General features: G+C 22.6%; 3 protein-coding genes across 3 annotated transcripts; 2 read left to right on the top strand and 1 right to left on the bottom strand.

Annotated features, from left to right (window-relative positions):
• Positions 1 to 301: 301 nt before the first annotated feature.
• Positions 302 to 1,631, top strand: PmUG01_11051900 (transcription factor with AP2 domain(s), putative; the record flags this gene model as incomplete). The annotated part of the gene is made up of 3 exons (XM_029006189.1): positions 302 to 503; positions 789 to 1,308; positions 1,502 to 1,631. 3 exons carry the CDS (start codon positions 302 to 304, stop codon positions 1,629 to 1,631), a joined length of 852 nt encoding a protein of 283 aa, XP_028862703.1.
• A 1,433-nt stretch (positions 1,632 to 3,064) lies between these two features.
• Positions 3,065 to 4,261, top strand: PmUG01_11051800 (conserved Plasmodium protein, unknown function; the record flags this gene model as incomplete). Its single annotated transcript, XM_029006187.1, has 3 exons — positions 3,065 to 3,067; positions 3,185 to 3,693; positions 3,931 to 4,261. The coding sequence occupies 3 exons, from the start codon at positions 3,065 to 3,067 to the stop codon at positions 4,259 to 4,261; spliced, it is 843 nt and encodes a 280-aa protein (XP_028862702.1).
• Positions 4,262 to 4,790: 529 nt separating this feature from the next.
• On the bottom strand, positions 4,791 to 7,400 carry SWIB (SWIB/MDM2 domain-containing protein, putative; the record flags this gene model as incomplete). The annotated part of the gene is made up of 1 exon (XM_029006186.1): positions 4,791 to 7,400. The coding sequence occupies one exon, from the start codon at positions 7,398 to 7,400 to the stop codon at positions 4,791 to 4,793; it is 2,610 nt and encodes an 869-aa protein (XP_028862701.1).
• Positions 7,401 to 12,293: the final 4,893 nt, after the last annotated feature.

Below are 12,293 nucleotides of genomic sequence, written 5' to 3'. Positions count from 1 at the left end.
TTTTTTTTTTTTTTTTTCCAGCAATATTTACTTTCGCCTGTTTTAATATTATTTTACCAAAAGAATGAATTTTGCGTAAAAAAATAAAATAAAAAATAGGAATATTTAGGTAAAATAAAAGAATAGCAAAATAATACTGAGGAATATATGACAAAATAAACAAACGTAAAATTTAGATCATTATTTAGAGACTTTTTTTTTTTCTTTTTTCTTTTGAAAAGAGAATATTTTTTCCCAAGATCAGTGTAAATAATGATATAATACATTTAATGATTTAATTTAATTTTGTTTTATATATAAAATGCTTAGCTCATACTTTCGGAATGGTAAATATATCAATAAAGTCACCTATAAAAATATAAATCGACCTAACAACTTGCAAATTTCAGTTAGATATATTTCCATTTTAGCATCATGTAAAATCTATTTGCCTTTATCTACCGATCTTATATTTTTTAATGACAAAAAATTCTTCGGAGTAAAAAGAGTTGTTCAAAAAAGAAGTAATGCAAATATAAACATATTTTTAACAAATTTTTTTTTTATAAATGTAACCTCTTCATTACAATGTGTACAATTTTTATATTTTAAAAGTTTCAATTCAGACGAAAGGAGAAAATGGAAAAATGAGCTAAAATGAGCAATTACACATAATAAATGCGCGTATATGCTTTTATATATATGTGTGTGCGTACGTGAATATATATATATATGTGTGTGTATGTGCATATAAACATATATTTGCATGTTCATATGCATATATATATTTGCGCGTTCTTTTTCGGTAGAATACATGTTAAAACTAATACAACCACACCAAGAAAAATTTGATGTAGACAAATACAAGAAATATTTAGAAAAAGAATTTTTATGTGAAAAGATCGATGTAAATAATATAAATATTGACAATGAAAAAGAAGTTGAATTATACGAAAATTATTTATTAAATTATAAATATAATAAAAGAGAAGTTGAAAAACATGCTCCTCTTCCCTTATCCTTATTATCTTCTTCCTTCATAAGAAGAACTATTTATTCGAATAGAGAACATGTCCTGAAAAATTTAAAAAACGTTAACTGGAAAAAGTATTGTTGCAATGTCAAAGGTGTAAGATGGCATGCTAGTGGAGCATGGCGAGTCTATTTTTGTAAAAGAAATTATCAACATAATTTTTTTGTTAAGTGTGACTGTTATTTTAGAGTAAGCATTTACGGTTTTGAAAAAAGCAAGGAACTAGCTGTTCTCTACAGAAAAAGGCTGGAGTATGAATATATATTACTCATGAAAAGGTGGAAAGAAATTGAAATGTAAGGGAACAAATAAAATAAAATAAAAATAGAGTAAAAATAAAGTAAAATAAAGTGTTCTAAATTAATCATAGTTGTTTAACCTTAATTTGTATAAATTTTATGCATTTTTTTTCTTTTTTTTTAATATTCTTGAAAACGTGTAAACACATTCCATGTTCATAATTTTTAAAAAATTTTATTTTTTGTACAGGGAAAATGCTAAAAAAAGAAAAATGATAAAAATGTCAAAACAAGATAAGCAAAATTTTGAAGATACAGAACAAAATGATGATAAAGATTACATTAATGAAAATTCAAAACAGCACAATATAAATTATTAAATTTACACATAGTTTTAAATCTTATAACTCTGAAAATTTTACGAAAAGGATATTATAAGATAAAAATAAAATATATTTTTTATTAAATTAAATTATTCTCATTTTATGCAACATTCTTTGCTTGTATTTTGTTCGATTATTTTATTATTCTATTTTACTAATCATCAACAATATTATAATCTTTTTTATGCAACATATTTATATATAAAATATGATTACATAATTTTACTCTTTTAAATTACGCAAAATCGAACAAACTCATTTTTGAATAGTAACAGAATTGCTACTATATAATTTACATCGCTTTGTAGGATAATTTCAAACTCTAATTTAAATTCAAAACAATTCTCTATTTTTTTCATATATACACATATATAGGAAAAGCTTTGAAACTCCTGCATATACATATGTAAATATATATATAAGTACATAAGTGCATGTTACACAATGGCAGATCTAAATAAATTAATTTTGTGTAAAAGGGACTAATGAAGTTTGCATAACACCTCTAAAAAAACGTCCGAAATACTGTAACAGTGTATTGTTGCGAAAAGGATTTGAAACATTGATTCTTTTTTATGTACTACATTTCTTTTTTCTTTTTCTTTTTCTTTTTCTTTTCCTTTTTTTTTTTTTGCTTTCTTTGCAATATATACCTGAATCCTACAATAAATTATAATAAAATTAATTTAACATTTTTTTTTAAATTATTTACAATAATACAATATAAAATATAATTCATTTAAATTGTTTTATCCTTTTTTAATACTTTCCTTACAAAAATGTGCCTTAATTTTGTTATAAAATTAATGGTATTATAAGAAATAGTAATATTAATTTTATGCAATTGTATAATATTAACAAACTCATACCTTGTAAAAGTGTAATTAATTTTTAAAAGGGCATAAAGAATATTAAAGAAAAAAAAAAAAAACAATATATATATATAAACCCGGCGTACAAGTAAATAAAAATAATTCTTATCCGTTCTTAAGATTATTATTCCATTTTTGTAAATTAATACATTTATATATGACACATTTCTTTTATTTTTTTTTTTTTTTTTGTTTAATAAAATTTCCACAATCTTCAACTACGTATATTTTCCTTAGCTTTTTTATTTGTATTATTTATTTTTTTTTTTTTTTTTTTTTTTAACCTTTGGATGTATATGTATGTAAATGTACACTAATTCACATAAATGTATGTAAATTCATATAAATGTATGTAAATTCATATAAATGTATGTAAATTCATATAAATGTATGTGAATATACAAGTGAAGGAAAAAAATTGTGTAAAAAGCTTTTTTTTTTCCCCACCATCTCTTTTAAAAATATATAATAGTAGTAACCTTCAGATATTTAGATAATTCAAATATACTTACGTAAAAGAAAACTTTCTTACTTTAATGTTGATACTTTTTACAAATTATGGTAAAATGAGAAAAGAAAAAATAGTGCTACAAAATTCACCTTAATTTTTCTTTTTTTTTCTGTTTTTTCCCAACCTTTTTACACATTTAATGTACTGTTTTTTTTTTTCCTTTTTAGTTGCGATTAAATAATGTGCGACTTTTCTTGAAAAGTAAAATTCGATTTAGTGGTGGCAAACAGCATCCCAAATGGGTTGTAAAGGACAAAGAGAAATATAATATATATACATATGACAATTCATATTATGGGGAAAATTTCAGATATAATAACTTTGTATTACATATAAGATCATACAAATATTATATTGATTATATAATAGAAAACATTTACAAAACTCTTAAATGTTGTGGCAAATTTTTCTTTAATCCGTTAAAAAGTTTTATTTTAAAACATAATCCTGATGTTCGATATCAATTAGTAGCTCTTTTGGCCTTTTTCGGAACAACGTCAGCTATAACATGTTATCACAATAATATTTATCAAAATATTATTGACGTAACAAATATGTTAGAGTTGGGAGTAGTAGATGATATGAAAGACAATAACTTTTTTGATACACAAAGTGAATTGCAGAATAAAAACATAGACGATTATAGTCAAGACCATGAAAGGCTTACGGATTTGTGGTAAGCTCCTTTTGCGTGTATTAATATGTATATATATTTGTGTAGAAGTATGCATATACATATGTGTGTATATATACATAGCAAATAGTCGTGTGATATATGTTTCATGTACAAACATCTTATTGTAGTGTGTTCCCATTATATATGCAAATTGAAGAAGCTTGTTTTACGTATAATTACACAATTACATAATTACAGTAAAACATAGCTTTTTATTTCCTTTTCATTAACTATTAGGGAAAAGGCACTAAAAGATGCAACACAAAAAAACAATTTCAATGAACTGTGCAAATATTTAATTATAAAAGAGGATGAACCAATAGTTCGTTTTAAACCAAAACATATTTGGAGATACAACATGATACCTTATGGGGAAAATAATCCAGACACACAGACATTTCCAATTCCTTCATATGAGAAACCATTTAGGTCATTTGCTTTAAATTTTACATATAATAATTTATCAGGTAATTGGGGGGACTACATTGACAGGAGAGATAATAAAGGATCTTTATTAAGACCATCAAGATACATGTTCACGGATGTACTCATACCCGCAACAAAATAAAACAAAATGGCGATGATGCTGTTGTTAATTCACTTAGGCTTTTTTGTATATGTGTGTATATTTTACGTAAATGCATATACGTAATAATGTATGTATATATATGTACATATGTGCTTATAATAAGTTTTTTTTTTTTAATAAGAGGAAAAAAATTGTTAACAAGTTAAAGGATATAATTAATTTATTAAACTGCTAAAATAATTTTTTTTTTTTTTTAAACTGCATTTATTTAAAATTTAAAAAATAGAACTGCACAAAATTGAATTATATTAAATAACAATGAAAATAGAATTAAAAAAAAATTTTGTAATATTCAACAAAGCTGAATTAAATTTAACAAGATGAATAAAATCATACAAGAAATAAAAGAAAAGGTAAGCTACAGTAAAAAATCATTATGGAAAATCATATATTTATTTTTTAAAAGTTGCGGGTTTAAAATGTTCTTTAAATTTTGATTACATTATATATACAATATGCAGTGTGTACGCTTGTAATATGATTTCCCTTTTAATATTTTGTCCATTTCTTATGGAGCAAAGTTGCCAGAATTGTAAAAATTTTCATTTGGGTATAACTCCATAGGTAATGTACCATTATACATTGCATTAAAATCATTTTGAGATGTCATATTAAAAGGGAAATTCATGTACGTTGGGTAAGCAGCAACCTGATTAATATTATAAGCGTTAAAATTAACTTGTTCATTATTTTGCATAAAATTATTTTCAGCATTCATGTTTAACCTTACTTCATTATCATTTGTATTGTTATTCATCTGAAAACCACCAGAGTTTTGCATATTGTTGCTTTCATAATTTATATTATTTCCATAATTTTGCATCGAAATGTTAAAAGGGTCTGGAGTGCTATAATTCATATTATTATTATCATAATAATAACATAAATTATTGTTATTAATATTACTATTATTATTATTAATATTTTGCATATTGCTCACATTTTGCATATTGTTCATATTATACAAATTGTTCATATTATACATATTGTTCATATTAAGCATACTGTTCATATTAAGCATATTATTCATATTATTATCATTATTGGCATTACTGTTATTATTGTTATTATCATAATAATTATTATTATTATTATTACTATAGTTGTTATTGCTATTACTATCGTTATATGGACAATAATTATTTTGTTCATTTAAAGGTACTCTTTGTTTTTTATTTCCATTCGAGCTCCTACTACTAATCTTTCTTTTACTTTCCAAATTCATAGAATTTAAAAAAGATTTAAGAACATCATCCAAATTTTTATCCTTAATTAACAAATACTTTGAAATGCCTCTATGAACCCAAGGGAGTTTATAATAATTGTCATCATTAATATTAGCTGCTTGGTCATAAATGTAATCAATATTATCATCTAAATTTTCGAAATCCACAGGAAATTTACTATTCATTACATGCTCAATAAATCCACATGGGTCTTCATAAAATCTTGTATAACGTAATCTTAAATTATTCTTTTTTCTAATCTTACATAATATATTTATAATATCATCATCTATACTTTCTATTTCACTTTGTAATCCATTCATCTTTTCAAATATAGTAACTCCCACAGAATTTAAATTTAAATTTTTATACTTTTTACAAAATTCGGAGCACTCTTTAATTAAATATTCCTCTATATCACCCTTTTCTGTAAGTACAGTTATTATTCTCCCACTGTTTATATAATCTTTCTTATCATAATTTTCCTCCACATCTTCTAGTTCCATATTTTCCTCTTCCGCGTTTTCATTCACTATGTCACCACCATTTACATTCAATAAATTGTTCCTAACATCTGCTGGGTAAACATTTTCATCTAATCTATTATTATCCCTACTACATAAATTATTTGTAGTACAAGTGCACTCTTTAATAGAGTCTTCATTCAGTGTGTCCTCGTTCTCTTCCTCATTTATTTCATGCTTTTTTAAAAATTGTAATACGTCATTTAAGTGATGCGAATCAAGTACAAATTTTTTACGTTTACCACTGTCTAAAGTTACAAACGGTTCAAAAATATCAACGACAATATCATATATACTTTCAGATTCATCTTCATTCTCTAAGTCAACAATATGTTCTAGTACTATTGGTTTCTGAATTACAAAATTCTTCTGCAAAAGCTTGGGTAGATCACTAAATTCACATTCATCTACACCTAATATATCTTTTAACTTCTCATCTGTTTTTATTTTAGCACTAATGGAATCAACTAGGTCTTTTTCTAAACAATATTCATAAATGCGTTTCATTATTTCTGGGATGGTTTCTTCAGGTGACTTCATAAAAATACTTAATTTTTTCGATAGTTCAAAAAAAGGGGTTTTTTGGTCTAAAAATAAATACACTTTAATTATTTCATTTCTTCTTTCACTTAGTGTACGTGTAAAAGTCAATTTATCACAATCGTAATAATTTTTGTATTTTTTATCATATACAATTGTTTCATTTTCTCTCATAACCATAATAGTTGAAAAAAAGGACGTAAATTTCATGACACTTGTATTACGATAATCAATGTTTTCATTATTTTCACAATCCTCATCAATGTCCGTACCCGAATATTTACTAACGACTTCTTCATTAATCATCTCACTTCCTTCTTCATCTTCATCATCATCCTCAATGAAATAACCAGAATTCCTCCTTTCATTCATTACTCTCGTAGGTAACCTTTCTGATTCATCTACATCATCATAATCACTCTCATCTGCATCTAAAATATAACCCTGAATATTAAATGTCATGGATGATGGGGAAGCATTTCTATAAACATTTGCTGAATCTTCAACTGTAATATTTGCAGGATAACTTAGTTCTCTGTCTCCATCATTAAAAACTGTAAATACATGCACTCTTAATTTACGCCTTAATTTTTCTGTATTTACTCTTGACGAGAATGCTTCATTGATATAGTAGTTGCTCTTATCAATACATCTATTTAGTTCATATCCATATTTCATTAATGTTTCTAGTAAATTAATACTTTTTCCATCTATTTCCTTTATTGAACTTGTTATAACTTCTCGCAATAAATCTCTTATTACATAATCTTTCTTATATTCGCTATCATCATATACACTAATGGAATCTAAATCATCTACAGGTTCCATATATTACGAATTTAACACAAAAAATTTTAATTAATATATATGTGTACGTTAATGTACATGTGTATATATAAATATATATACTTATACTTAAGATTAAAACTTCAGTGTTATTGCGGTATTCTTATTTTTATTTTTAAGTATACTATAGTTGTACATAAAATTATAAAAAGATTATCTGTTAATTTGAAATACGAAAAAATGATAAAAAAAAAATGTGGAAAAAAAAAGGGAATAACGAATTAAGAAAATAAAAATTTCATAATAATAATAAATTTTATTTTTTGTAATTAATTTTTAAAATATAAATTTTACTTAAAAAAAAATTATTTAAAAAAACTTTTATAATTCAAACTTTTTGATAACAAATTAAAAAAAAAAATTTATATATAATTTTATTTTTTATGCCCAAACATACTCACATTTTACTATGTTACTGTACTTCAAATAAATATGGCAGGAAATACTAATTAAAATGTGAGTACTATTTCACAGTTATCAAAATGGACCATTAAGCTACAGAAAAAAAAAAAATTGAATATAGTATATTCACTTGAAAAAAATAGAAAATAATCGCTCATAAATATATATATATAAAAAAAAAAAAAAAAAAATAGCATTTAAAAAACGTAGCTTTTATATTTGAGAAAATAATTTGTCCATAACCTAGAAATTTTTTTTTTTTTTTAAATAAAACTATGAATTTTCTAAATTTAAAATATACAATAGTAAAAAAAAAAAAAAAAAAAAAAAAAAATTTGCTAGGGATTCATTTTTAACGTAATTTGAAAATGTAGAACCCAAAATCAATACTTAAAATTTAAAAAAAAAAAAAAAAAACACGAATTTGTAGGAACCTATTCAAGTAATAATAGGTTATTATGAAGTTTTGGAAATGCACCTTAATAAATAATTCTTAGGATTACTAGAACTTGAAATATGTAAAAATATAAAATAATATAATGTGTAACAAGCTCAAAAAAAAATAAATTTACATGCATGGGCTAATAAGCTTTCTACCAATATACAATGAGTTCAACTAAAAAATTACACTAGAATTACAAAAAATAAACGACAAATAAATTCCATGAAAAAATATGTTTTTATTTGAGCATTCACCATTTCAATTTTTACTTTCGTTTTATTTTAAATAGAAATAACTTCTTATTCTTACCGTATATAAAAATATATAGAACAAGTTATTACATATTCATAATATGTATATTGTAAAATATCCTTTTTGCCCTGAGATAATTTTTTTACGTGTTAAAAAAAACAAGTGTGCCTTTGTACTTCACAACCCACAATTCTTTTTATAGAAAAAAAAATGTGCTCAAACACAATGAAAATTATACAAAAGGGTCATACAGATAATAATGAAACTCAGGATAAACTAAATGATATTATTGCAATTATTTATATATATATTTATTTAATATAAATGATAAATTAAGGTCCTAAAACGTAGAAATAACATCATGCAAAAAAAAAAAAGTGTATTTTTTATCAACAGACGTCAAATAGGTAGTAATTATTATACATAAAATAAAATGTGACGTTTAAAATTTTGAAGGGCCCTACATTAATTTTATGTTAGTATTGAATTAAAAGTAATAACACTATATTTTCAAAATCAAATTATGTTAAGAAGAATACACATTTTAAATGCAATACATTCTTCCTAAAATTAAGAAGTAAATTACCCTTTTTCTTTTTCAAAAAATACTTCAATTGTACTACGTAAATGTATTTTTCTATTTCTTCGCATTTTTCTTTTATTTAAAAATGCACTTTATTAAATTGTTATTTCCTATTATTACTCTATATATTTTTGTATATCATATTTTCATAGGGAAAAGGTATTGTTTATTTCAAAACTTATGTGGTAGTTTATATTTTAGAAACTCGTATATTGCATATACATATTTTGAACAGTTTTCCATTGTCAATTATAAAAAATATAATGTTTTTTATTTTTTTCTTATTTACTACTATTATAGATAACAAAATTATTTACTAGAATAAGCTTTATTTGCCATGACTTTTTCTTATGGAATACTACGTAATATATTATATATACCGAATTTTTGTGCTTAATGGTTAAAGTATCTTCAAATAGAATATAATATTCATAAGTTCACTTATAATAAATATAATATATAAGGATACTGCAGTTTATTTATTTTTTTTTATTAATGTAAACAAAATTTTTTTTAGATTGAAAGTATTTCAATATTTTAAAATAAAATATTTTTCTTTGCCACTATTTTATTACATTGTTGTTTTTTTAATGTGTGAAACTGTAAATGTTATAATTCCATTATACAAAGATATTGGAATTTTAATACATAAAAAAAAAACTTATTCCCTTAAAAATTTTTACATCAATATTTAAAATATATTTTAATAGAAATCTACAAATCTCCCCATTCAATTAGCACCTAACAGCAATTTCTCTCTTAACAGTAGAAAATGAAAAATCAAAAAAAATATTCCTGTAAAAAAATAAAATATCTATATAAACCTATGTATTATTTTTTTATAAATACTACAAAAATAATTAAAAAATTAAGGATTATAGAAATACATAATTTTAAGTATAATACTGACAGAATGAAGTCCCCTTTTAAAGAAAATTATATTTAGAAAAATATGAAATCACCTCTGTAACTCGTAGAGAAGCATTTTATTAAAACAAAATAAATGTATCTAAAACGTTTAACATTTATGTATCAGCCCCAATATGTATTCAATAAGTTTAATTTCATAATAATTTAGATTTTAATTATGAAACATGGAATTCAAATGTCAATATGTTTTCTTTCTTAACTTTATGTTTGCCTAATTTTTCCTCTACAAAAATGCCGTCGAGTTTCATTATTTAAATAGTTAATATTTTGCCCATTTATATTATTATTAGCACATTAGCCCCCAATTTCTATATTACAACACTAAAGAATTTTATTTTCTATTTTTTGGGGATGGTACAGTCCTTTTATAACAATTACGTTAAAAATAGAAATGAATAAGAAGATATAAATTTCCAAGGAAAAGATTGAATTTTAATATCAACACACTATTTTCACATGAAAAAAAAAAAATTATAGAATAAAATATCTAATAATCTTAAATTAAAGGAAAAAAAAATTGTTCGTAATAATAAAAGTAAAACATTTATGAATATTATTTGTCAATATTCTTATATTTATTTATGTACACGCATTTTAAACCTTTAGTTAATATGATTTATGGTGCTGCCTATTTATATTTAATATAAAATATTTATTTATTTAAATAAAAAAATTTTTTTTCTCAATATATGGAACTATAATTTTCTTCTAACGCTTTAGACAATATGCGAGACAAATATTATAATTATGTCATTAATAGTTCATTACATAGTATAGGCGAAAAAAAAATATATAAAAATATCAATGTATTAATTACAAGTTTGTTCTTTAATATTTTTGCGCACCTTTTTAGAAATTTGAATCCACCTAAGTTACGGAAATTTTCCTTTATAGAAGTGTGTTTTTTTTAAATTACAACTTCAAGAAAAAATTATTCGTCTTATAAATATAATTAAAATATTTTATATATATACCGGAAAATATTATATATATTCATTTTAATAATAATTAAAAACAATAGGAGCTTATTGTATGATCCAAAAAAGAATTAGATTTATATTTTGAGTTATGCGTATAAGAGCTACGGCAATGTATGATCACTTTATTTTATCAAAAATATGTTGTTGATGTATCATTATTCTTATATATTCAAAAAAATGCAACAAAATAAATATAAATAATGAACAATACTATTGCATATTATACGATTATTGAACGTTTACATTTTATATATTTTTTTTATTAACGAATATAACGATAGGAAAAACGATGTACATTTGTTACTTGATTCTTATAGTACATTTATTTTTTCAAAAGGACAGTGTGTTATCTATAAAAAATGTCAATAAAATTATAACAACGCGAAAATATTTTAGTCAACTCTTTTTGGAAATATACCAATAAACAAAAATTTCAATTAATATAGGATCAAATGTATTTCTTATTTTATAAAATTAATATTAGCTCTAAAGTATATCATAAAAGTACATTATAAAATGGAACATAGTTTTATAAAATTACTACTAGAATAATTTTGTTTTTTTTTTTTCTACGTTCTATTATAATACATTAAAGAAAAAGGTTTTTCATTTTATCACAATCTGTTTTTCTGTATGTTTAAATAATGTTTAAAAATGTTAAGGAAAATTATTTTTTAAAAAGAATTCTTATATCTATACAAAAAGGCTTTTTTACATTAGCGCCAATTTGAAATAAAACAATATCCAACAAAATTTAAGTTAATCTTATCTTGTTATCAGAAAAGGTCAATTTATAACAGATCAAGATCCACTGAAAGGTTAAAGATATAAAGTTAAAAAAAAATACAGGTTTCAAACTTCCTAATTACAATAAATTATATGCTTATGCGCTTAAATTTCAATTTAAATTCTTTTACAGTATGTATATATCTAGCACACATAAAAAAAAAAAAAATGTAAATATAGAATCCTTTTATCATTTAAAATTACCGAAAGTTTGCATATATTTGTTAAAAAAAAATATTTTTTGTCAGTCATTTGTGAAATACATATATACAAAAATTTTAATCACTCAGGATTTCTTATTACGTATATAATAAATCTTTTATAATATTTTCTATTATATGTGTACGTTTACTCATTAAATATATATACGATCTCTGAGTTCAAAAAAAACAAATACCATAGTATTTAAGGTGATTTAAATAATTATTGCATTAAATAAAACATTCGTATAAAGAAAAATTCTATATTTTAGGTGTAAAAAAATAAATTTCAACACTTTT

This window comes from Plasmodium malariae (genome assembly GCF_900090045.1).
Source record: "Plasmodium malariae genome assembly, chromosome: 11".
Classification (NCBI taxonomy): Eukaryota; Apicomplexa; class Aconoidasida; order Haemosporida; family Plasmodiidae; genus Plasmodium; species Plasmodium malariae.
Note: the sequence above shows the minus strand (reverse complement) of the source record. Positions and strands in the feature narration are given on the sequence as shown.